The sequence below is a fragment of the Xenia sp. Carnegie-2017 genome, unplaced genomic scaffold, assembly GCF_021976095.1.
Source record: "Xenia sp. Carnegie-2017 unplaced genomic scaffold, XeniaSp_v1 HiC_scaffold_1, whole genome shotgun sequence".
NCBI lineage: Eukaryota > Metazoa > Cnidaria > Anthozoa > Malacalcyonacea > Xeniidae > Xenia > Xenia sp. Carnegie-2017.
In genome coordinates, this window is record NW_025813402.1 from 5,400,515 (window position 1) to 5,425,610 (window position 25,096).

At 32.8% G+C, this 25,096-nt stretch overlaps 6 protein-coding genes and 1 non-coding gene across 13 annotated transcripts; 5 read left to right on the plus strand and 2 right to left on the minus strand.

Moving 5' to 3' along the window:
• Nucleotides 1-78: 78 nt before the first annotated feature.
• Nucleotides 79-3,035, minus strand: LOC124437617 (speckle-type POZ protein-like). Of its 2 annotated transcripts, none has more exons than XM_046987596.1 (8): nucleotides 2,766-3,035; nucleotides 2,158-2,212; nucleotides 1,865-2,071; nucleotides 1,587-1,738; nucleotides 1,378-1,505; nucleotides 883-1,242; nucleotides 630-772; nucleotides 79-399 (listed from the first exon to the last, which is right to left on the minus strand). In XM_046987596.1, coding segments are annotated over exons 2-8 (1,140 nt in total). In that variant the 5' UTR covers nucleotides 2,160-2,212; nucleotides 2,766-3,035; the 3' UTR covers nucleotides 79-251. The 2 variants fall into 2 exon arrangements, with proteins under 2 accessions (XP_046843552.1, XP_046843546.1); XM_046987590.1 differs by lacking the exon at nucleotides 2,766-3,035 and adding an exon at nucleotides 2,481-2,677.
• Nucleotides 3,036-3,379: 344 nt separating this feature from the next.
• LOC124437652 (tetraspanin-31-B-like) lies at nucleotides 3,380-5,660 on the plus strand. Its single transcript, XM_046987628.1, has 5 exons — nucleotides 3,380-3,544; nucleotides 4,105-4,272; nucleotides 4,434-4,646; nucleotides 4,833-4,961; nucleotides 5,258-5,660. Exons 1-5 carry the CDS (start codon nucleotides 3,482-3,484, stop codon nucleotides 5,330-5,332), a joined length of 648 nt encoding a protein of 215 aa, XP_046843584.1. The 5' UTR covers nucleotides 3,380-3,481; the 3' UTR covers nucleotides 5,333-5,660.
• Nucleotides 5,661-6,954: 1,294 nt separating this feature from the next.
• LOC124437660 (myosin-2 essential light chain-like) lies at nucleotides 6,955-8,303 on the plus strand. Its single transcript, XM_046987637.1, has 6 exons — nucleotides 6,955-7,043; nucleotides 7,120-7,147; nucleotides 7,313-7,456; nucleotides 7,698-7,868; nucleotides 7,951-8,028; nucleotides 8,137-8,303. The coding sequence occupies exons 1-6, from the start codon at nucleotides 7,041-7,043 to the stop codon at nucleotides 8,163-8,165; spliced, it is 453 nt and encodes a 150-aa protein (XP_046843593.1). The 5' UTR covers nucleotides 6,955-7,040; the 3' UTR covers nucleotides 8,166-8,303.
• LOC124437726 (low-density lipoprotein receptor-related protein 4-like) lies at nucleotides 7,301-24,851 on the plus strand. Its single transcript, XM_046987675.1, is given in 20 exon segments — nucleotides 7,301-7,318; nucleotides 16,622-16,749; nucleotides 17,081-17,215; nucleotides 18,854-18,976; nucleotides 19,130-19,243; nucleotides 19,462-19,581; nucleotides 19,652-19,774; nucleotides 20,261-20,284; nucleotides 20,286-20,375; nucleotides 20,456-20,593; nucleotides 21,742-21,870; nucleotides 21,944-22,066; nucleotides 22,133-22,255; nucleotides 22,370-22,498; nucleotides 22,574-22,867; nucleotides 22,980-23,079; nucleotides 23,175-23,578; nucleotides 23,686-23,916; nucleotides 24,140-24,287; nucleotides 24,411-24,851. Coding segments are annotated over 19 exon segments (2,796 nt in total). The 5' UTR covers nucleotides 7,301-7,318; nucleotides 16,622-16,730; the 3' UTR covers nucleotides 24,640-24,851.
• LOC124437670 (plasminogen receptor (KT)-like) lies at nucleotides 8,088-10,423 on the minus strand. 6 transcript variants are annotated; one of them, XM_046987652.1, is made up of 5 exons: nucleotides 10,312-10,423; nucleotides 9,603-9,699; nucleotides 9,233-9,363; nucleotides 8,874-8,983; nucleotides 8,088-8,762 (listed from the first exon to the last, which is right to left on the minus strand). In XM_046987652.1, exons 2-5 carry the CDS (start codon nucleotides 9,669-9,671, stop codon nucleotides 8,662-8,664), a joined length of 411 nt encoding a protein of 136 aa, XP_046843608.1. In that variant the 5' UTR covers nucleotides 9,672-9,699; nucleotides 10,312-10,423; the 3' UTR covers nucleotides 8,088-8,661. The 6 variants fall into 6 exon arrangements, with proteins under 6 accessions (XP_046843608.1, XP_046843604.1, XP_046843618.1 ...); XM_046987648.1 differs by lacking the exon at nucleotides 9,603-9,699 and adding an exon at nucleotides 9,719-9,817 and having other exon boundaries at nucleotides 10,312-10,393; XM_046987662.1 differs by having other exon boundaries at nucleotides 9,603-9,696; nucleotides 10,312-10,376.
• On the plus strand, nucleotides 10,457-10,527 carry Trnag-ccc. The gene has a single exon. It is a non-coding gene; the product is annotated as a tRNA-Gly (tRNA).
• Nucleotides 10,731-15,761, plus strand: LOC124437634 (ribosome biogenesis protein BRX1 homolog). Its single transcript, XM_046987608.1, is given in 13 exon segments — nucleotides 10,731-10,854; nucleotides 10,918-10,994; nucleotides 11,330-11,382; nucleotides 11,921-11,964; nucleotides 12,039-12,109; nucleotides 12,191-12,240; nucleotides 12,329-12,352; nucleotides 12,355-12,401; nucleotides 12,582-12,632; nucleotides 12,980-13,081; nucleotides 13,443-13,473; nucleotides 14,850-14,944; nucleotides 15,071-15,761. Coding segments are annotated over 13 exon segments (888 nt in total). The 5' UTR covers nucleotides 10,731-10,785; the 3' UTR covers nucleotides 15,245-15,761.
• Nucleotides 24,852-25,096: the final 245 nt, after the last annotated feature.

Here is a 25,096-nt window from a genome sequence, read left to right on the forward strand (position 1 = left end):
CATCAATTTTTTGTGTTTACGTTCGAGGTTTGTAATAAAATGTTTTCATTTGAGGGACGAAACACATATGCAAACACATATTTGTACATTATTTACATTTCACCACGCATACATAGTACAGAAGAAAGACGGAAAATTCTACTTATTTTACTGAAAATAAGTAATATAATATACTGTAATTAAATATAGAAGGTTTACTGCGTAACCTGATCATCTCTTAAATATTCTATGCAGATTGCGAAAATTATTTTTCATAGAGTTTTTAGGCGCTTTCTAGGCGGTCCATTCAATAACGGTCCCTGGTGTGCAGCAAGGACTTTAAATGCTTCAGCCAGTAAGTGGGAATGATTGGTAACAAGTGTTTTCCAACCATTGCTCTCCGTAACAGCACTTGCACTGCTGTAATAAACAAAGAAAAACCTTCAGTTAATAGTCTTCTTAACAATACTACCACAAAGATTTTATTGATTATAAAGATGAATGATTAAAAAAATGGAAGTTGTTTAACGCTTTATTTAGGCCTGTACTGTACACGCTCAATTTAGAAGTGGTTTCTAAATTCTTTCTTGAATTATGTTGTGTATCATCTTTGAACATGGGTATTTTTCATGATCAATTTTTATACATACCAATTTATAAATTCAACAGCATAATCTTTCAAGTTATTAGCACTGTGAAGATCAGCAAGAATAAGAATACTGCAAACATTATCTATAGTTAAGCTGTTACATAATGATTCTTCGCACATCACTTTTAGACGGTCAATCGCATACTATAGTGATAGACAAAAAATTAAATGCTGTTAGATTCTTCATCAAACATTGCATATTTCATTTGGTCAGTACACTATGGAATGATTTTTGAATGAAATTAACTACATACTTTATCAGCTGCGGCCAATAATTCTGGTGCCATTTCATTCAATTTACTCGTTTTTCCAGTATATATAAACTGCAACACTTCTCTAAAAACATCTGATTCTACATCCAGTATTTGAACTCTGCCATTTTTACGTTCTTCCATTTCATGTTCAAACATGGCACCAAATACTGGAGACCTTGCTGCTAATATAACTTTGTGTGCTTTAAAGGTTTTACCATCTGCTAGCATTAATGAGACGTCTGATAACAGTCCAGTTTCAAGTAAATTACCTAATTGTGAAGCTAAATTACAGTCTTGTACTTTAACTGTGGTTTGGCTTGATGATCCGGAGACATTCACTGAGTCAGCAATCACACTAACCTGGATAAAATGTTACATTATAAAAAAATCATGTAAACACTGGAAGATTTTAAAACTGTTGGATGGTTAAACATGATTTGAAGCCATTAATTCAGATTTTATCTAAATTAAGAAAAATATTCAATATAAACAAACCTCACAAAACAAAGTTAAAGTATCTTCAGGAAGAAGCCCATTAATGTCATCAAGTAGAAAATCTCTCCTGATAAACTTTTTGAATCCCCAATCCTTTCCCTGGACAAATCTATAAGCTCTCTGACTTTCTATAATATGTACAATATAAACAATTCGTCACGATCAAAAAAGAGATAACACATATAGACATGGATCACAATAAATCTCACCCATTGCTTTAGTTTCCTCTCTGTGTGCATTTAAAATAGAAAATTTAAATTTCGCACGAACTTCATTTTTGTTTGTTGAAAGAAGAAGTAAATAAAGAGATAAATAATCTTTGCTTTCTTCATCTAAACCTTTTGGATTGACTCTTAGGCACCTACACAGATAAAAAAATTTTCAATTTACTTTGTGACAATTGCACCAACCTAAAAATGTTCACTTGAATAGTTGGTCCCAAGTACAAAACAATATTGATACAAAATACAGAAATAAATGGACATACCATTTCATTTTATCATTTTCGCCAGCTGAAAACATAGAACTTTTTAAAGTCTCTCCCATTTCTTCTCTACAATAGCTAAAATTATTGATTGTCCACATGTATGAGAACTTTATTACTTTAACTTGAGTGTAACACCAGTTTTCTGCAACTGGGCCCCCGTTACTTCCATGAGGATCCTTGCTAGTGCTTGAAGCCTGTTTCATATCCCTACATTAACAATGAACGATTTGAATAATATCAGTTCATCTTATTCATTACAGAACTGGTATCTCAAAAGGAATTTTAATACTTACATTTTATGTGAGATTATAAGTCTAATCTATCTTGCTTATACTTCAGAACCAAATTCTATAAATAAAGGCTCATTAGATCAAATCAAAGGAATTCATCACAAAAAAATATTGGTCAAGTTTTATAATGGTTAACCAGTTGACTGATTATTGGTCAAATACACCACCTGACTGTCTTGACAAAATATAAACAATTCATGCATATTTTCAACGATAACGTTTTATTTGAAAGTATAGTTTAATCACAGATTACGGAATATGATATTCCTATTGAAAGTATTTGCCTACGTTGATTTTCAACCGATTACAACTAAACGCGAACTTACATGCCCATGTAGCGAACAATGCCATTCAAAATCTGCCCAGTCAGAAGTTTTAGATAAAAAAAAACACAGTTGTGAACGATAAAGTAGATGGATCGGGTCAAAATTATGAACAACTATTTTTTGGTACATTATATTCAGCAATATGCCTGATAAGATGTATATAATGATAATGAAATCCGAGTAGACGTAGACTGGGTTAACTCGGACTGTGTCACTGGGAACAATAACTGAATAATTTATAAAGATTTCGCTCGAGTCAAAATATGTACATGCACATTCTCTTACCTTTTAGAACAAACGTTACACTGAAACATTTCAACAAAAACAATATTTATCTTGCGAAGACTTGCCGTTTTGAAGAATTCATTTAAAATTGATTATGATATAAACACTTGCTAGGTACACTAGCGACTAGGCGGACAAGCGTTAGTTAACCGAACAATCAGATCGACACGAATGATCACGGATTACGAGCTTTGACGACGAGTAACGAGTTGTGTCGTGTTGAATTGCAACTTCTCCATAACAAGCTTACAGCCCATAGTTGTGCAGTTGTTCCCACTGGGTTATGACAATAACTTTATATCAAGACTTCGGATGATTAACTTTCAGTATTTTTTATTTTGTTTGACTTTCCACGTCAGTGGGCTTTATTTATTTTTTTCTATTTGGAAATACAAAAATGTCGAAATTTAACAACATGCTGCCTTTATTTACATGCCTATACTGGCCTGAAAGTGAAAAATCTTGATTTTGCTTTGAACTGACTGGCAATTCAATTTCAGCTTAAAAAAATTTTTGACTTTGATAACTGACTTGACGAATTGATTATATTTTACGTAGTACGTGACTCGATTGGTGAGAACAGGTAGGCTAAGATTTCACCAGATGCTGACTCTGGTTGATGGAAAAACGTGATTACAGAGTCACATAAACAGCAGACAATAACATCGATCATGTTGAAAGTCGCCTAGATATTTATTGCAAAGATTTCAGTGAAAATGAAGCTATGGGGATTTGGATGTACCAAGCAAACATTAATTACTTTGAATGCCATGTATATAGTAAGTGCAATTGAAATCATGTTTCTAAAAACCGAAAGACCTTAAAGTCCAAGGTCCTCCGTCCTCGCCACTTTCGCCATCGTCATAACAAATTTTGTGCAACATCTTTATGATCTTTTTCCAATAATCATCGGATTTAAAACTACTATTTACTTTCCTCTTATGCTTAAATTATGATATATTTTTTTCACATTTCCTGATTTGAAATTGGTTCCTTGAGTGAGGTTTCAGTAAACGTTCCTATAATGTGCGACAGTGAAAGCAAACTCGATGAGTTAATACTTTTTGAATTACAGTTCTTTTGAATTAGGGTTAGGGTTAGGGTTTTTATGCACAATGTACCTACATTGTGCATAAAAAGTTTTTGGTTTTCTTGAACTTGCCTCAAAAGGAAGTCAAAACGCCACTTATTCTCAATGTCATAAGACAAAAATGGCAAAAAACCACCTTCTCTTCCTAATACATATTTTATATTGTAAAGTCATCAAAATATGTAATTGATCTACAATGTAATACCCTGTAACATTTTATATTTAGTAATTATACTTTGCTATGTTTAGATTGTTGGCTTAATCTTGATTATATTGCCCGTGTACTCAAAATTTAGTGAATTTATAACAAGTTGGCCAATTACTGGTGGAGCAATAGCTAGTGGTGTTTTTCTCATGCTCATTGCTATTGTTGGAATATATGGGACAGTACGTCATAATCAAATTTTGCTGTTTTTTGTATCCTTTTGGATATTACTGAGAGTTATTGTTTGCTTCTGGTTGAGAAACCTTTTTGTTTAAGTATAATAACTGGAGTGAAATACATATTTAAAAAATGTTGATTTAGCTAAAAGTATACTTATTTTTTTTCTTTCAGTTTTGCTTAACCTCTTACATAGTATATGGTGATAATGATTATTGTATTCATATTGCTTTTTGCATTCTCATGTGCTGCCCTTGCAGTAACTCGTCAATATGAGCACAGGTTATTAAGCCACGGTTGGAATAACTTGAACAATAAGACAAAAGCAAGTTGGGAAAAATTTGGTAATTGCTGTGGCTTTGATAACGACAACAAAACTCGCCCATGTCATGGGAAAAGTAAAGCACAGGTGCTTCAATTTCTATTGTTCCATTATACGTAGTTAATTCTTTCTTTGCTAGGTCATTGAGAAGCATTTTTATAGTGATTTAGTCCTTACAAGGAAAGTAATTTATATTTTAGGAATTTTGAGAATTGCGTAGTCGTGAATTTACCTTGTCTGAAATATTGTACTATTTATTTGTATTTTTTACAGCGTCCCAAATGTTGCAATAAAACAAGTTGTGAGAAGTGCCCACCTTGCTATTCTTATCTTCTTTCTCATGGACTTAACGTTATCAAAAATGGCATTGGTGGAGTGGGATTATTCTTTAGTTTTACCTTGGTATGCAACAAGTTTATACTAAACCTGTATAAATTTATGACTATCAATTTTTTCAGATTACTATATTCTCATTCAATATGCACGTGTGATTAAGTGGCAACCATTTGCGTAGCCAGCCTGCAAATTTACTCGTGCTATGTAAATTCTGAAGGCTTACCATTATTAATTTCAGTGAACACAAAATATTTACAGAGCAAGAGTAAAAAGTCGTTGCTGATGGCTACTGAAAATAATTCGACATTCATGTCATTACATTGTAATAAAATATTGTGTTATATTTGTTATTTGTTGTTCAGTTCATAGGTGTAGTGATGGCTTTCAGATACAGAAATTTAAAAGATCCTCGCGCTAATCCAAGCGCTTTCTTGTAACCCATGATCAACCGCCATACGTTGAACTTCCTTGTCACAAGGTGCGAATGTCAGTCATACAGAATCGTTACATAAAGACATGATTTTTCTTTTAGAGTCTGTGCGAACTATTTAAAAATAATACGAAATTTACTCAATTTTAATTTAATTATGACGCTATATGTATGATGTAATGAAACATTGCAAAGGTATTTCTTTGTTGTATTAATTTGGATGTCGAAATGGTTTTAGTTTTAGTCATATGAATCAATAATACCGATATATTTTATAAATATCCAAAATTAAATTGCATTGATAACTTTGCCAAATATACGTATACATAAATTCATTGAATGTGTATGTATTTTGCACGGATTAATTTAATAATTTACGTATTTATTCGCAATGAATGTGACTAACATCTTTTGAGGAAATTGGTAGTTTGAGTTCCTATGGTTCGCCTGACAGTAAAATTATCGAATATAATAACCATTTTTAGATTGAGAATCATGCAACCGAAAACAAGGTAATAAAGTTTCGGGAAATTTGACCAGTGCCTATCATGCTATGACGCATCTTCCCATCTTTCCTTTCGTTTTTAGATGCCATTGTAGGCCCTCATCATTTATCCATTTTTTTCTTTATTTTAAGTTTTTGCACGCTAAAAGATTTGCAATTGCATCCATTTACAATACGGGAAGGAATGCTCAAAACAACAAAACTTTATTAGCTTCAACGACATCTGCCACGTATTAATCATATATGTTCTTGGTAGTAAAACAAAAATGGTTATTAATGGTTAAAAGTGTTGCGACAAATTTATTGTTAGATGAACCCTAAGAAGTCCTTTTTCTACTGAACGTTTTCGCAAAACTTGCGAATTAATTTGGCGACATTTCACCAGTAGTAACCGTTTTTGATACTCCCTGTATAATAACAATTTGGAGAATACTGCACTTGAATACCAGAAAGGTCGTCTTTCTTGTTTCGTTTGAGTGTAAACAGTGAAGCGATAAACTGTCTCCAACCATGATGGTGGAACTGTCTTGAAGTGGATTTGATGTTTGCCCCCTGAACGAGGGAGGACGAGTTTCTTGGTGGAGAGCAACTTTCTCTGACAATGGACGGTGGACCTTTGGTGGGCCACTGCGGTGGACCGACTTTTTATGCGTTACCCCCATCCACACTGATGTGCGCCCCTGTAAATTGGTATACCTACAATCAGGTGGTATTACACTGTATGCATGATTGAGGCATTTTGAAATAGAGACCAAACACCTGGACTAGATATTGCGAACACAGATCCTAGTGCAAAAGACAGACTACAAAAATCTCCGATGGACGCCGAACTGACTGAAGGTGATAATGAACTATATTGTCATAAAACTCACACCATGAAACTAGACACTTGTGTAACAAAATCAATTTTTTACCGGCGACATTCCAAAGAAACTATGTAACACCCAACAAACTATTGAACAAAGAATAATAAGTTCGTATCAGTTAGCACAACTAACGTTGTTTAAATTATGTGATGTATGTGAGATATGATGATAGCGTGTTTCATAAACCAAATTTGGTATCATGTCCATATTATCCGGTTAGCATATCAACTTACATGTTTAAATAACCAGTGAGCGTTATTCACGAATTGTTGCTGGGTCACTGTGTCAGTGTTATCATTTTACAACGTTTATCATATAGTGATACAAGCAAAATATCCGTGAAAATGGTTTGTATTTCTGTTGGCCATTATGAATATGGGAATGCAATAAACGCGCAGCTAAACATTTCTTTCGCTTTTACAGAGTGTATTCTCCGAACTTAAGATTGAGGGTAATTGAAACGTATTCTTTTTCTTTAAATAATGCACAGATTTTCTATTCGATAGCGTAAAGTAAGTAATCTTTCGGATGGGGAAATGTGTAGCACTAACAAAACGGTTTGCTGATAGCCAAACCCCGTCCGCCAAGTAATATCATTTTGTTTTATCAACTGCAGAGTACAAAGAAGCGTTTCTAATGTTTGATACGGTTGGAGATGGTAAAATCGAGTGCACTGAATCTGGTGACGTGATCAGATCGTTAGAATTCAATCCGGCATCAGAAGACATAAAGAAAGTTGTCCAAGATGTTGATCCTAGAGGTGAGTGTTCTCACACGACAGAAAGTATAAGAATTACGGCATATAATTTCTTGCTAATGATCACTTTTAATTATCACAAGCAATAATTGTGTTGGCTGATTGATCATTTCCTCTGAATAATAATAATAACGCATTTGTGTCCGTTTGATATTTGGTTTATAAATTTAACTTATTTTTTCATTTTACTAATACGTATGGTTCTCATCGTACTGAGTTCAACTGCTGTCATTGCTGGTTTCAGGAATCAAGAGGATAACGTTCGAAGAATTTTTACCCATTCTTCACGAAGTTGCTCAAAAATGTCCAAAGAAACCTAGGACCGAGGACTTTTTGGAAGGATTGAAAGTTTTTGATAAAGATGGCTACGGCGTTGTTTTGTCAGGCGAACTACGACATGTTCTGACATCTCTAGGTATTTTAAAAAGTGTTTTTTAAACTATCAGTTTTTGTTAAAATTCTAAAAAATTCATGTGAATTTGACATTAAATCTCTAGGTGATAAACTTACTGACGAAGAATGTGATGTCCTGTTCAAAGACGTTGAAGATAAAAAAGGAAGGGTAAATATCGAAGGTAATTCTTCAACTGTTGTTTATAGAAATTCAACAAGAAAACTACCAGCACACGATATGTTCATTAAAAATCAATTCATATTTCTCATAACATTAATTATATTTTTAGAGTTTGTAAAAATGGTTATTTCTGGTTAAATCAACTTCCACTTCGTCATATCCTACTGAATATAAGCAATACAAACTGTCTTCTGATAACGTACATTTCAACATGTCCATCGATTCCTTTATGCTAATCTTGTTGTCGCTTTTCAATAAAAAAAAATTTTGTAAAAAGCTGTTCTTAACCTTGTTGTGAACACTGTGTAAAGTGTAGAGATCTGGCGAGCTTGTAAGACAAAATCAATTTTGCCTCCGCCCCAAAACTCAACATCTACTACTCTAAACTACATGGTTAACAAAGACAAGCTTCAAAAGACATTAACATACGTTGACTAGTTCAAAATACAATAAAAATAATACTTTGCAGTATAAATTACATTACATTTTTACCGTGCTCCCCCCGTTCCACCATTATTTTCATTTTCAAGATTTCAGTGATAGTTTACAGTTGTTGAAAAATTATATATAATTAAATATGAATATCCTGGTTGGGAATAACCGAAACAAGAAATTAAACAAAAAAATGAACTGGCTACTTGTTCTTTCGAAGTTCGTCAATTTTTTGAATGGTAGGTAAACCGTTGGGTAGATTTAGAATGCTTCCCTCGTTCTTCATGATATTTTCAGCCTCCGCTGAAAACAAAAAATGACAACATTTGAATTTCATTTCATTTAGACGCATGCTATTTCAAAAAAACACTTATACACCAGATTCCATCTTCAATCACGTTCAACATAACTAACCCCTAACACGAGTTATTTTGTCGCCATATGCAAGATCTGCTTGGTAGCCAACGATAAACGTCAAGGGTAAAATTGGGACAAGTGAAGCAGATTTTTTCGTCTTTAAAAACCTACGACAAAAATTCAATTCGTGTAACATATTTTCATTGTCTCAAATTAAGTAATTAGAACACGAGTGATATTCTGTATAGTTTGATTATAAAAAACTGGGTAATATAAGGTAGATATACATGTACAGAAGACATTTGTAAGCCTACATTACAGTGAAAAGGGTGAGGGCATTGATCCAGCAAGAAAATTAGTTTACATTTTGTTTTGATAAGTTTTTCCTTCTTGACTAATGAAGTTAATCTACTTGCCCCAAAATTGCACCAGTTGTTGCAATTACATAGAATGACCCCAACCACATAAACATCTCTCGAGTGAATGCTATTTGTGTAGCTACTCCACGTTGACGCATTTCATTTTGCAGAAGTATCTGCCTTTCCATCTTTACAAAAACAAAAAAAATAACTGCATGAGAGGTTCAAGTGCATTAAACTATCTTGTTAAGCTAACCTATAAACTTGGGCTAATTAGTGAAGATTTCTTGAGGTTGTTTGCCCCCCTCTTGATTTTCCCATTCTGATTAAAAATTTATAAATCAAAGTTTGCTGCTGATATATAGATGCATTATAAGCTACCATATTACTTCTGCTTGAAAATGTAATCACCTATCATATATTTTACCATTGTTTGTTGCTGCTCTTGCATTTTTTCCATGGCTCCAGACATTCCTTTTGAAATAAATGATCCCATTCTTGCATCAAACAAAAAGTCAAAACTTCTGTCAAGTAATAACTTACTGTTAAACTTTTAAGGTTAAGCAAGAGCAGTAGCTCTGCTTCATCAGCTCTAACTTCAATTACAGTTGACTTTGCTGTTTTCTCTTTGTCTTGCATTCTCTACATGGTTTCACATTAGTTCATCAACACAGATCATTAAATATTGCTCAGATGAAAAAAACTGTAAAATGATCAAGAACTGGGCAACTATCATGTTACAGGTTCGAGGTAAATTATAAAATTTGTACACCAATAATTGAAGTGCCACTAAATTTACAGTCCATAATCTTTTTCTTTTAGACATATTCAGAACAGGCACCAAGGAATGTACAAGTACAACTGACGCCTTAAGTGACATAATTTTGGATAAACATACATATAATGGAAAAAATCAAAAATAAGGACGGGAAAGTGAAAGTTAAACAATTAATGCATTAAGCAACTGAGTGGGGTTTTCACCCCTAACGAGGTTAAGTCTCTAAACCATGATCTACATGAACTACAGCATGGAGCTTGAAGCGTTTGGGTGTTTAGGAACAAAGTACATTTTTCATATTTAGATTTATCTTTACAAAACGTTCTCAGCATTATTTATTTTTGATACATTAGCTCACCTAAATCTTTCAATGTTTCAATCTTCTTGTCCTAATTTCAAAATTTGCTAAATTATGAATAAAATGAACAATAGTATCTGCTGATACAATCATTAACGTTATGCGTTGTATTTAAAATAATGTATTCTCCCCTCAAAGAATGTGAGCGCTAGTAGTGTAGGGGTATCATGTCAGATTCCCATTCTGACGACCCGGGTTCGATTCCCGGCTGGCGCATAATGTGCATGGCTTTCTGGTCTCAACAGTGAAAGAGCATTTGTTATTTTAATCATAATATTTTGAAATTATTAGAAGTCAATTATTACAAACTTTTCCTTTTGCGTAATGAAAACTTTATTGAGAATTTGGTGACTATAAGACAAACAGCTTTTCCATTCCGTCCTCCATCATTTACCCACGTTTATCCATAGATATACCAGATGCTATCCCAGCGTAACCTGTTTACCCATCCGTTTTTTTACCACAAAGATCAACATGGCGAAATCATCAAAGAAAGTAAAGGAAAAAAAGACGACTCTCGATGGAAGAGATTCCGTACCAAGGGTATGCAGTTGATTTACTTTAATCGTTCCACAGATAAATACCATATTTTCTTTCATTTTATAGAAGACAACGGCGAAAAAAGCAAAGTATATGAATAAGCAGCGTGTACTTGTCTTCTGTGCACGTGGAATCACCTTCAGGTTTGCTGAGGGTATAATTTTTTAATGGAGCATAGGATGGGTAATTTCGTAATGAAGCTCAGGCTTCTCAGCTCACAAAAAAGAATTGGCAGCAAGGTTGATCTCTTCTTCAATCACCAACATAACCATCTGTCAGTGTTACAGTGTTTATTCCAGAAACCTTTAACCTACCTTTCGTTTGTTAAATTTAAACCTTATTTCATATTGCATGCCAATAGTTCAACATGGTTACCATACCTCAAATGTTGTGTTTGCTAAGCTACTGACTGTACCTACCCCAAAATGTCAACTGTAGTTAATATTTGAATAATTATTGCTTCATATATCTATTTTAGAGCACGTCATTTGATGAATGATCTTCAAACATTAATGCCTCATTCCAAATCAGGTACGAAAGGTCCAAAAAAATTGAAGTTTTTTATACTTTTGAGAAAGTTTATCAGTTATAAGACAATTACCAGCTAATAATTAATCAAATGCTGTTTTGTGATACCTTGCTTACCTTGCATTTTATTCAAAACAAAGGAATATTAATCAGTGTATTTGTTAGCATAATTTCATAAGTAACTGTGTATGATATAAATTAGTTGATTTATTGAAAATATAATGATTGCAATTCAAGAATATTACATTGTAATTGAATTCTAAGTATGAATATAATTGCCAAACATAAAACTTTTAATATGGCCGTGGATAATCAAATTTATTAATGATAATGTTTCATCTTTAGCTTAAGATATCTTCAGATTTAGATTGGAATATATACATATAGGAAGTTAGAAAGCATATATACTAATTATAAAATATTTGCTTTGTGAAATTGGCACTAAGCTTAGATAATGTTTTCAAGTTTTGTGCAAGTATATCTTATTACTAAAGAGAGATTTTATCATTGCTTACACAAAGTTCATTCCTCTAAATGCTAGATTCAAAACTGGATAGAAAAGACAAATTGTTTGTGATAAATGAGGTATGTATATTAATAGCATAAAAAGTAGCTGATATTGTTTTGTCAAGTTGAAATAATTGTTTTTGAAACAATAGGTGTGTGAAATGAAGAACTGTAATAAATGTATATTTTTTGAAATGCGAAAGAAATCAGATTTATTTATGTGGTATGTGTTATTTTTCCTAGTTTTCACAATTCTTACTTCTAAAAGTGACAGATGTTTTATTTTTATTGCATCCCAATGTAGGATTTCATGCACTCCTCATGGTCCATCTGCTAAATTTCTTGTTGAAAATGGTGAAGTCAGACATTTTAAGTTGTGGATATATTTTATTATTCAAAGGAAACATTGACAATATCAATTGTAAAATTTGTGTTTTTATAGTTCATACAATGGATGAATTGAAACTAACGGAAATTGTTTGAAAGGGTCAAGGCCAATATTATCATTTGATAAGGTCATCAAATTTTTAAAAGCTTTGTGCATACTTTTATGTTCCACTTTATGCTATTTTTCATTTATGTCATGATAACTCAGTAGGTATTTGTTCTTTATTCAATCTGTTCTTTTTCTGAATTTGGAGGAGAGTAAAATGTTCTTTGAGACGTTTAAAAATATGTAAGTGCTTTGTTTGTAGATGTTTGATGACAGTCCACATCATTTACTTTTAAAAGAAATGTTTGTGCAGGTAAATAGAAGCATTTTGTTTCATATGTAGAATATACAACTTCATTCTTTTAAGGTATGGTATTATTAGAAAGACCTCGATTGATAAAAACAATTCTTTTTATAGAACAAAATCCTTGAAAATGTCAAAAATTTATTTTTCACTGTATTGTTTTCAAAATAACTTAAGACCGACATGTTTGTTTTATTTACTGTATATAAGTGGTAACCTGTGACAACCAGTTCCAAGTATTTGCTGTACCAAATGCTGGGAACTGGTAGTTACTGGTTATTCCTTATGAGAGATGAATCACCCTACCACTTCTTCATAAATACAAATCATGAAACATGTTCCTTCTATGATCCTAGATATTTGGAACGCCAAATCTCCATCCAAAGAGCAAACCATTTTTTGATCATGTGATGTGCTTTGCCATTGATGATAACAGAATTTGGTTTCGTCATTATCAGGTATATAAAAGTTATGAGAATAATTTGCTGAAATTGAGATGAAGACTGACAGTGTATATAATTCTGGAGCTGGTTGCACGAAGCCTGGATAGCGTTATCCACTGGATAGCAAATTTTTCTGAACGTTCATAAAATATCTTATAGGAGAAAAGTATACGACTTGAACTGTGCAATCACTGAAATAAAATATTGTTTCGAAGATTACAAAATTTCTTTGTCGTAAGAAAAATATAAACACGTTTTTTAGAAGTTTGAAATTTTCGCTATCCAATGGATAACGCTCTCCAGGCTTCGTGCAACTGGCTCCTGAAGAGTACATAAATGAGACATGTACTATTAATTCATTTTCAATCTCTTTCAGATTATTCAAGATGGATCTCTTCTAGAAATAGGTTTGTATAGTTGTTGTTCTCTATCATAATTTGTGGTAAAAATTATCGCTTGGAACAAGAAATTTTTCTGTCATTCTGTTGCTATAGAATAAAGAAATTTTCCTTCAAAAAAAGCCAGAGCCAACTGCTAAACTGCGCATTAAAATAAACATATTCCGATTTATTTAAATTGCCGCCGTGGTTATTTTATATTCATGTTCAAATAAGGAAATTTCAGTTTTATTTTTCAGTTTTCATTTTTTGCTTTCAGATTCATTCGACTTCCTAAATACTTACTTCATTTTAATATTGTACATTTGATATTTTATTTTGTAATTTTATTTATATTGAAGTTGACTTTTTCGCCAACATCCGCATCATCATTGAAATTATATTTGAACAAAAAATTCCGAGTTTACCACGACAAACTTTGATGTGATGTCATCAAGGCCTCATACGTAAATACGTCATTTCACACATAAAACAAATTGAACAGTTACGTAAGCAGAAAGTGTTCTCTGTATCATCTGTAGTTCTACTATTATTCTAGTGACAAAGTATGTGTGAAGTATCGTTTTCAACGAAAACTGCCTAACTTAAGCAAAGGCCTTTGTTGAAACGAGAATGTTTTTGCTTTACGTGTTCCAGTCTGTTTTCTTGTGGTGATTTCACATGTCTTTTCAAACAAAAGGCTCAAATTAGTATTTTGTAAAAGACAAAAAAGAATTCAAAATGCCACCAACAGAAGTTTTGATGAACTCTTTGCACCACAATATACCACACGTAATATATTCACACGTTTCTGGTACGTTTTACAGTCTTGTTGCCACGTGAGAAGGAAATTGTTTAAGTGATATTAAACATGACAAGAATGCATGTGACCAACCGGTTGTTTATTCACATGATACCATAGCACTTACATTACTTTTAATGTATGCAAAGTTACGCATGATAAATATATTGATGTTAACCATGCATGTTGGACTTCAACAGCTTCACTGACCTGAAAAATATTTGTAATCCATTCCATTCCTAAGTATTGAAAAATTTATTATGCGTCGATATGATTTCTGTTTAAACATAAAAATTTTAAAAGAATATTGCTGCTAACGTGTTCAGCGTAATTAGTTAGGCGTAGTTGTGCACTTTTAGGATAACAATTTTATTTAATGACAGTAAAAAGTGTTTGTAAGAATTTTTTGCAATGCTCATGGACGTTAAAGTTCTGTTGAACTGCATCATGTATGTCATTCAAAAATTGAATATTGTTTTAGGCTGCTGGTAATGATTATTTGACATTTTCACCTCAACTAATTATAACATGCAGGAGAGCCGGTGCAATAATCTATATGTATTAATAAATTTAATTGATACACGTATTTCTTTTTTTAATTAAGGTCCCAGGTTTGTGATGAATCTTGTTCGTATATTCGGAGGCAGTTTCGGTGGTGCAACTCTTTACGAAAATCCTCATTACGTTTCTCCAAATGAAGTAAGTTTTAGAATTCATGTAAAAGTTTACAATTATTTCAAAAGAAGAAGGTTTATAATGTAGGAATAAGGTGGACTGACTATATTGAAAAACTTTCTAATATAGTTTGCTATTTCATTGATGTAGCATCGTCGTAAGTTACGCATCGACGCCGGTCAGCGTTATCGTATGAAAACTATGGCAAAAAATGCATTAAGTGAAAAACGGAAATTAATGAAGGATGTACCTCAAGACGATGTGGAAGATGTTTTTAATACGGTTACACAACAAGAGCTTGATTTGACTAAAAACATCACCTGAGATTATTGAGTGAAAACATCGTACACCCATGCTTCACTAATGCTGTGCTAATGTGTCAACGAATCTTGGTGATTAATTTTAATATAATGCAAACGATACATCTAATTATGAAAACACCGGGCTAAACTTATGATGCTGTATCCAGCTGCGTTACTACAGCCGCTTGAAGAAAAAAGGACAGAGCATTTATCATATCACTAGCTATATTTGTATCATACGGTCTAAAATATGTTTAATACCGTCGAGGTTCATCGAAAACTTTCGAATTTAACATTTTGTACTAAGCCTAAATGTTCAATTGATTCTTTTTTGACTTTTACGGTCGATTTCTTGTCCCAAAAATTTTTTCCAAACGGATGATGTTATTTTAAAAAATATGTATAATCTTCGTGTAGTTTTTTAATCCATCAGTCATAAGGTTGTTTACTTTATGCTAAGGGAAACTCATGCCATACATCTGACTTTTAGTGAGGCAATAGAAATATCATCATGTGAGAAAAATAGTTTCAAAATGTTATTACGAAATTTATTTTGCTTTTGGGCTGTTGACGATCTATGGAAACTTAGCGTGCAAATGATGCTTAGAATCCGATTATTAAAATCCTCTTGAAAGGATAAAATGAGGACAGAGGATGCACGTGTTTTTCGTTTTGACACGTACTTGAAAGTTTAGATGTTCTACAATGTAAAATAAACATGTAACATGTTTTGTACAATATTAAATGTATAAACCTAAAAGTTAAATGTGAAGTTGAGCCTTTTGAGGAAGAAGAACGACGATAGTGTACAAGAAAGAATAGCATAATCAACGCTATTCCTGCGCCCTTCTTGAATTATGTAACACCATTTTTGTGTATTCATGTGTTCAAATACAATTGTATGACAAAATTATATTTATTTTATAAGGAACTGCAAATTTTCTCAATAGATAAACTTTGTTGAAATTAGTTCGTGTTTTCAAGTGAATTTTCCCAAATATTCCAATGAAGCTCTCAAAAATCTCAAGATTTACGATCTCTTATGTGTTCATAGGACTTCTAGCCAATGGGAATTGATGATTACGATAACAAAAAATTACCTCAAACTTCTTTAATACGAAATGTTTTTAAACTTTATGAAGTTACTTTGATTCTAGAATCTTGATTGCTCTAATCTTAAAAAGTTGGGAAGTGGTATTATAAATTATATAATTTAGTTCTTCGGAGCTCGCCCAAGTTTAGCACTCAAAAATATTAATTATTCATACTTCATCGTTCGACTTATAAACTATTATGATTGGATAAGAGCCGTTTTGACGACATCGCGCCACTCTACCCACGCGTTATACAAAGAAAACTCATTACAACTTAGAAAGTTATAGGAGTTTGTATCCCGCCTTGGGAAGAAAGGCTACAGTGTACGAAGAATTTAGTTTTTCGTGATAGAAAGGATGATCAAGAATTTCAAGAATCTATGGTTATTCTGTAAAGCCATTGTCTTTAGTTTAATGCTTCTAAAATGTTCAGGTAAATCTAGGTTAAAGAATGCTATAGTGGACTGAGCAAGACAATACTGAAGAATGTACAGGAACTATAACTGCGTTTAACGTTAAAATCATTTTTGGTGTCCAATTACAAACGAAGAAATTTTGCTAAGTTCTTGAAAGAAGCAGTTCATCCAAACCGTTACAGTTTCGCGAGAGTGAAGTGAACATGAAATAATTAAGGGTAGAATTTGTGAAGTAGATAGATAAATATTAATTGTGGAACTGAAACTACAAGCAACTTGCCAAAAATCGAAAAAACTTAGTGTGAACGACTTTATGACACTTAACAATTATTTAATTTCGAATTCTAGCTTTGACTTGTGATAATAAAGGCGACTGCAAATGTAATGCGGCTAGCGTCGATGGAAAATATAAAACCATACTCGAGAAATTCATCTGCGATGGCGATCCAGATTGTGACGACAATAGTGATGAGTTGAATTGTGGTAAGTGAAACGTTTCCTTATCAAATATTGTTAAAATTTTTAAAAGAAATGGCTTCGTATTTGAATTTCGTTTTGATTTTAACCTATTTGTATTCGTTGTGCTTCGTTACTTACGAACAATGATCCTAGTTTTAACATATCGCATAAGTTATGACAAGATTGTCGGAATGACTGTTTTAGTAGTTTATACTATTTTGGCATTCACCTAATTTAAATCTTAAATATAGTCCTGTCGACGTTTGCAACACATTCAAAATTGAAAAAAACAGTGTGCCATTAAAAATGATCGACACGTCGCAAGAATGTGCTGATCTTATAAAGTTTGTTTGAATTTCAAAAGTATTTTAGAATTATACCACGTTAAGGTATAGTAAATATCGAAAAAAGACGTCATGATGATGGTCATGACTTCTTAGTTTAGAGTTATCACAATTTGTTTATCGCGTAATAATTTAAAAATAGTTGTCCTTTTTTGAACTAAAAAACGTCGTTATAAACGTGGCTGGCGAAGGCGTAGCGAAGGTTTATTCGGCGGAGAATTGGGGCTGGTAGGGGGCGTGGGGAATTGTTTGTATTTCGTAATTTTATTTAATTGTTGAAGCGATGTTTCATGAAATATAACATACTTGAGAAATTCTTACTTCTGTCTGGGCTATGTTTTTATTTCAAAAGTAACATTGAATACAGAATGCTCAGAAAATTTAAATTCGTCCATAGAAAGAGGTCTTTACTGAAACAGACAAACGTTTGCGCAATGTCATTTTTGAATTTTTCTGTTATGTAACATCAATTTCGATGATAAAAAATGCTTTGTATAAAGATTTATAAACTGTTTTCATGTTTCTTAGTGATTAAGTTTATTCTACCATTTTCCAGCAATGTGAAGTATGTACAAATAGTTCCCATGAAAAATTAACGTATTTTACGTAGAATACAGTTCTATCAAAGTGTGGATGAATTTGATAAAATATTAAGCAAAAATTTGAAATATGTGCAGTCCTATATATTGTTTGCATGAAATTTTGTGACTAGAAATCATGAGAAAAGTGTAACTTCAACTATGTACAAAACGTTTTTCACACAATCTAGTTTTTGGGTCCTAACCATGAAAATACAGAGTCTGAAAAAAGTTTCTACAAACAATTTTATTTAGCAACAGAAACTAGCTGCTCCTACATAAAAAAATTCTATTGTGAATGGCATTATATTGATGTTCTGACCAAAAATGAAAGTATTGTTTAAGTAGGTGTGTCGTGTAGATATTATAAGAATGCATAAACAGGCAAAAAATAAAGGAAAAAAGAACAGGCATAGAAATGAACAGATAAGGAAATGGAAACAGTTTATTCTGGGAGACCCACGCACAGGCTCTTTAATATCCTAAAGGATTAAATTTGTTTGATTATCTGTCTACAGACATTTATTTGTGTGAATAGATTAAACAGACTCTTAATTGATGTCTAACATAAATGCATGTATAAAAATATCAAGAGTATTTAGATAGCAGAGAAATTGTTGGCGTACTTGGAACTATAAGTGTCGAAACTTGTTTTTTATATTGTTTTTGGAAATACATTTTTGACTCGCGAGTAATTATTTTTGATGTTTCTGTCAATAATATGTGTAATAATAATTTAGCCACTAGGAACTGCAAAGATGATGAGCATAAATGTGGTAATGGTCGCTGTATTAAAAAGAATTGGTTTTGTGACAATTATGCAGATTGTAAAGATGAGAGTGATGAGTCACCACTTCGATGCAGTAAGTGCAATTTTATATGCATAAATAACATAGTTCTGAAACACGTTTAGTGTAGGGTAAAGTTACTCAACATGTGAAGTATTTTAATTGTGCTGTTATAGTCATTACCATATGTTTTAATTTATATGACATTTATTTCTTTTATATCCTCAGACTTCACAACCTGTAAATCTGATCAGATTCGATGCAACAATGGTGTCTGTTTGCCCAACTCTTTTAAATGTGATAGGACTACAGATTGCTTACATGGTGAAGATGAGCGCAATTGTAAGTAATTTGTTTGTTTTGTAGTCAGCATAAAGTTATGTAAGCTTAGACCTAAGGTATGTAGTCCTAGATCTAAGTTATGTATGTAACTCTTGACCTAAGATATCTAACCCTAGACCTTCTAAAATGAAGAGTACTAGATGTTACTACTTGTGATAAAGTATAAAATCATTTTCATGAAAGAGTTGTTTTGTGAATGTATAAATTTGTATTTTTAGGTGATTTTTACCGAAATTGTTCCACCAGTGAATTTCAATGTAATAACAAAAAATGTGTCAGTAAGAAATATGTTTGTGATGGTGGTGATGATTGTGATGATAACTCTGATGAAGCTAATTGTAATGATGATTTTTTTATAATAACTGATGTTTTAGATTCAAACTCTTACAATCATATCATTTTTTCAAGGCAAAACATGCAGTTCAAACTCATTCTCATGTTCGTCTGGAGATCAGTGTATTCCAAAGAATCTTAAATGTAATGGGAAAAATGACTGTAAAGATGGTTCTGATGAGCAATCCTGTCCAACTGGTAATCATTTATTTTACAGTATTTGCATCATGCTATTTGACAGTCATGGCATTCCTTTGTATAGTTACATATGTGAACATGATGAGAGGTTTCTTTTATTTGAGAAACATGGTGAATGCAGTTTTTAGTTGTGATAGGAATTAAGAACTGAACAAGGGATTTGGGTGCTCTTTTCAAGTTAAATAAAATATCTATCAGGGTTGTGTAAGATTGACCATGTTATATATTGAATTAAGACTAATAGTCAACAGGAGAATCAGATTGACAATATATTTAAGGCAATGTGGAGTATGTGAGTTGAATGTATGGCAACAAACTGAGGTTAATGCAGCTATACCTGTTTATGGGTTTAAAACCCATATGAACTTAAATCGTGTTGCTTAATGTGAGTGTATTGGATAATGTGGGCTACATTAAAGTCATGTCATGTAACATATGTAACTTAATTGTCCATGTATTGATCAAAGAAATACTATCATTCTTCAGTGAGTAAACCCCACTTGTTTCAAAAGTGAATTATTCTGTGATGGTGAATGCAAGCTTGTCTTCAAATGTGATGGTGAAAATGATTGCGATGATGGTGCTGATGAGAAGAACTGTGGTATGTTATATCTCACTTGTGTCTGATTGTTTGTAGGTGTTAATGTTTTCATTGCAAATATCAATTTTCCATTTTGTTAGATGCCATTAAATGTGCAATAAGCACGGAAGTTTTATGTGATGATGGCAAATCTTGTGTTATGAATTACAAATTTTGTGATGGTAAAAATGATTGTCTTGATGGAAGTGACGAGAAGTCTTCAAGATGTGATAAAACAGGTTATTATCAATGTTATAAGCGATGTATCAACACTGTTACATTAATGTCTAATGTCAAACCTTGATGTATACATATACAAGTTGAAACAAACAGAACATTGTGAGAAAAGAAAATCCCAGCAATACAGTCTTCTAACTTTACAACCTATAGCTTGGGATATTTTTCCATTGAACATAACGCAATGACATTACTAGAGGGGTGGAAGAGGTTAAGCCCTTCTGCTAAAATCCTTAGCCCACATAAAATATTACGTTTCATTTACAGTCAAATGTTAAACGACAATCATTACCCCTACCTTTTTAACAGACCCCCCTTCAAGGAAAATCGTTGCTAAGTCTCCGCCATAACGGGCATTGCTCTTTACGGACACCAGATCGTTAGGTTTTGGTTTAAGTGTAACTACCCCGTTCATGTATATACGTACAGGTTGTATCGTAAAAACCGAACGTTTTGGAAAACGATAGATTTGCAGGATTTTCAAAAATCTCTGGTGGAAATAGTTCAACATCCAATGGTTTATCTGAGAGTAAAATTGTGGCAAATAATAAACATTTTCATAATAAAAATTGTGTTCCCATGAGCTCTTTTGAAATATAGGTTGCGCACGTAAGTAACAGGAAGCAAGTGGAACATGTAGGGTTAAAATATGACACATAATGTTCTAGAAATAAAGTTTTGGAAATTTTGGCTTATATGCAAACGCATAGCTTTTCAGTCTCATGTTTTTTTGAAATTTTGGTTTTTAAATGCCTTTTCTATGAGTAATTGGTGAAAAATGGCGAAAAATAAATTTTGCATTTTTCCGATTTGGATTCCTGTTGCGGTCGCGTACGTTTGGACCAATGTTTCAGCCAACGTGTTCCAATTGTTAGCTTTGTCTTTTTTGTTCTCAAGTTATTTCAAAAGTGCTTTTCGATAACATAAGTCGCACTCTAAAAATGGTGAAATTTCCGACCATTTTACTATTTATTCACCTTGAATTCATTTTCACAACTGCCAGATGAACCATAACTATTCCATCAAAGGCTTCTACAGCGACATTTTCCTAATAGATCAGTTTTTATGGTCCCTGTATTTGTACTATAGTGCGTACAAATATGAGGCTAGTTGTCATGACCTAATGTAAAGTTTCATTCGTTTTGTTTAGATATAATAAAGACTGTTTCTTGTGATGCCGACGATTATCAATGTATGAATTCTTCATCATGCATTAATAGCAGTCAGTTATGTGATAAGAAGAAGGATTGTCCATTAGGAGACGATGAGCACTCTTGCTGTTAGTACTGTCTTACTTTAATAGTAAATAGTCATGATATAATGTTAAAGGTCTTTACCCATCTTTCATATAGTAAGGAGTGTTTCTTGTGCTGCTGATGAATACCTATGTAGGAATTCTTCATCGTGTATTAACAACAGTCAGTTATGTGATAAGAAGAAGGATTGTCCTTTAGGAGAAGATGAACAGTCTTGCTGTTAGTACAATTGTTATTTTATTTCCTAGTTTATTTTTTCAACTAATCATGTCGTTTTTGTTTCAGTAATAAACGAATGTGACTACAACAACGGAAACTGTACTCACAATTGTCATGATACTAAAACAAGCTATTATTGCTCTTGCAAGAACGGATTCAAATTGTCAAAAGATAATAGAAGCTGTATAGGTAGGTGTACATTCCTTTATATCTCATGCTTTATGTTTTTACATCCGCGTTGTAGGATTAAGTTTTAAAGGCTTAAGTAAATCTGGAAGTCTTTCGTACTTTTATCTCTTGTAGACATTAACGAATGTGAAATTATTGGCGAATGCAGTCAGACTTGTTTAAACGCTGCTGGCTCTTTTAAATGTTTATGCACGAAAGGTTATATTCTTTCGGGTGATGAACGAGACTGCATTCCGGGGACAGGTAAATAAGTTTGTATAGTTTATTGTGTCATTTTCATAACACGTGTCAACCATGTTTATTTTGGTAAATTTACAGGAAAAAGAGCAGAGTTAGTTGTTGCAGCTGGGTTGGATATACGAAGTATAACGACTGATGGCTCACACTTGAAACGTTTTGTAGAAGAAAGCACTAAAAATGCAGTTGCAGTTGATTTATTTCTTGCAAAACGTTTCATGTTTTGGGCTGATGCCTTCTTAAACAAGATATTCCGTTCCAATTTTGATACAAGCATTGCAAAGCCACTCGTTGTTGCGACAATCAATGGATTGAAGGATCTGGCCGTTGATTGGATAACAGGAAAACTTTACTGGTTATCAACATATCTGCAAAGTACGGTACAATGTTTTTTTGCAGGCATAGTTTATCTGGAGCAGTTTTATTAACAAATTGTGAAGAATATATGTGTACAGTAAAGCAACGTTATATATTATTGCACAATTAGGCTCATACTTCGATGTAGCTGAATTAGATGGATCCAACAGGAAAACAATTTTGATTTTAAAAATCGATATTCACAGTATTGTTCTCAATCCACTCAAAGGGTAAGCGTGCATTGAGTTGGCTCAATGGATTTGAGGCACTGTTTATAAATGTAAGATCAATATGTCATCACTAACAAGACGCATTAATGATTTAGATACATTTACTGGAGTTGTATCACTACCCCAAAGATATCCAGAGCTAACATGAATGGGAAGAATATAGAGGACATTGTAACAAATTCAATTAGAGCCCCCACTGGTTTGACCATTGATTATGCTATTGAGAAATTATTTTGGTTGGATACGAAAAAACACGAAATTGAATCAAGTGATTTGGACGGCCGAAATCGTCGACCTCTCAACATTGGGAATCTTCAAGATTTGTTTGATATTGCTGTGTTTGGTAAATATATTTACTGGACAGATCACATCAAGAAAACTCTCTCCGCCGCGAATAAATTTACCGGACAAAATAAATCAATATTAATCTACAATGAGAAAATTCCTAGTTTTGTGCCCAAAAGGCTTTCAGTTCGTCATTCTCTCTCTCAACCATCAGGTACAAACAAAACTATTTGATTTTTTCAAACATTTTTCTTTGCCAAATGTTTCTTACTTTTTTGCTCTTTGCAAATATGTGTTTCAATAACAATTTCTTTTGTTTAGGCTTTAATCCATGTAACAAAGATAACGGTGGATGTAGCCATTTATGTTTGATTGTTCCCAATGGCTTCAACTGTACATGTCCTAATAATGGCTCGTTATTGAATGACGGAAAGAGTTGCAAAATGGCTATGTCAGTCAAATCCACAGAATTTGCATCAACATCAACTCCAACGTCTGAAGAGTATTCGCAAAGTTCAGAAACAACAGCAGTGCATTTGTTAGTTACACTTGGTAAATATATGCTTCATCCTTTACGTACGTTGCGCTCTCTGCATTGTAGTTAAATGTAACGAACAGTTTGGATTCTGTATTCACTCTGTCTGTTTACATGTTGATGTTTTCCATATCGATGTACCTCGTTAAAATGTATATGTACGTTTCAGAAATTTGCTTGATATTATAACCTTACGCTTGATGTTATGACTGTTTATGTGTTCAATTGTACTTTTTGCAGGCGCTACTGCTGCACAGCGGAAATCACATAAAAATGATTCAACTATTCAAATTATTTTCATTACAACGGCTTGTGTTGTAGCCTGTCTTGTGATCATCATTGTTGCTATGATTTGTTATCGTAAGAAGAAAAATGCTAATAAAATGGAGTAAGTAGAACTTGCATTGTAACTTTTCAATATACAATAAACACTATTTATTTTATTGCTCGGTTTGATTTTAAATTTGGACTATGAATATATTGTAGTTAATGTCATTTCATTGTTCCATAGGATACATTACATCTCGGGCGCTGGCGATGTTAAGATATTTGCACCCGAAGACCGAAATCCAACTAATAGTAAGAAAGATGCATATATGAAATTTGAAAGTAAAAATTTTGAAGATTGGACTGAAGATGAGGACGGCGATCATTTTGATGACCAACAAGAAAGTCAAAGAGAATACAAAACATTTTTCCGAATAGGTGATAAGGAGCGGCTAGTTGCTGAGGCCGTGTAGATATTTTAGACAACACACCTATAATTCTTCGGCTTCTAAGTCTGTATATGGCTTGATTTTTTAAAATATTTATGATTAAACACTAGCTATTTCGTATTTTCGTCGAAGAAGTTTTACATCTTCAGAAATACAAAATCTCGATGAACTCTTGTAGTATTTCAAACTGCCATTCATCATGCTTTTTAAGGCAACTGTTGTATATTCAATGTAAATAAAAATGTAGTGTGTAAAGTGTTAAAAATAAGTTCGCAGTTGCATTTGAAATGTAAATACGTATAATACTTAAACTTGTGTAATATAGTTTATTTATCGTCCAATATATACTGGATGGTATTTGCGTTGAAGTTGGAGATCAGAAGTATGCCCCGATCGGATTCAATTCGTGGTCGTTTTGTCAAATAGACATATGTTTTTTTGCGTTAATATGTATATCATTAAATTGAATGTATATTTATCT

Bases quoted from the DNA above. Each gene is read 5' to 3' on its own strand.
- LOC124437617 (XM_046987596.1), bottom strand. The intron at 1,739-1,864 runs GTATGTCCATTT...TTATCTGTGTAG, and splicing joins GAAAATGATAAAATGAAATG to GTGCCTAAGAGTCAATCCAA. The intron at 1,506-1,586 runs GTGAGATTTATT...TACATATTATAG, and splicing joins AGAGGAAACTAAAGCAATGG to AAAGTCAGAGAGCTTATAGA.
- LOC124437652 (XM_046987628.1), top strand. From the start codon at position 3,482: ATGAAGCTATGGGGATTTGGATGTACCAAGCAAACATTAATTACTTTG. The intron at 3,545-4,104 runs GTAAGTGCAATT...TGCTATGTTTAG, and splicing joins CTTTGAATGCCATGTATATA to ATTGTTGGCTTAATCTTGAT. The intron at 4,962-5,257 runs GTATGCAACAAG...TTTGTTGTTCAG, and splicing joins TATTCTTTAGTTTTACCTTG to TTCATAGGTGTAGTGATGGC.
- LOC124437660 (XM_046987637.1), top strand. The intron at 7,148-7,312 runs GTAATTGAAACG...TATCAACTGCAG, and splicing joins CTCCGAACTTAAGATTGAGG to AGTACAAAGAAGCGTTTCTA. The intron at 7,869-7,950 runs GTATTTTAAAAA...TTAAATCTCTAG, and splicing joins ACATGTTCTGACATCTCTAG to GTGATAAACTTACTGACGAA.
- LOC124437670 (XM_046987648.1), bottom strand. From the start codon at position 9,814: ATGCAAGACAAAGAGAAAACAGCAAAGTCAACTGTAATTGAAGTTAGA. The intron at 9,364-9,718 runs GTAAGTTATTAC...GTTTTTGTAAAG, and splicing joins TTAACCTTAAAAGTTTAACA to ATGGAAAGGCAGATACTTCT. The intron at 8,984-9,232 runs GCAAGTAGATTA...TTTTTGTCGTAG, and splicing joins ACAACTGGTGCAATTTTGGG to GTTTTTAAAGACGAAAAAAT.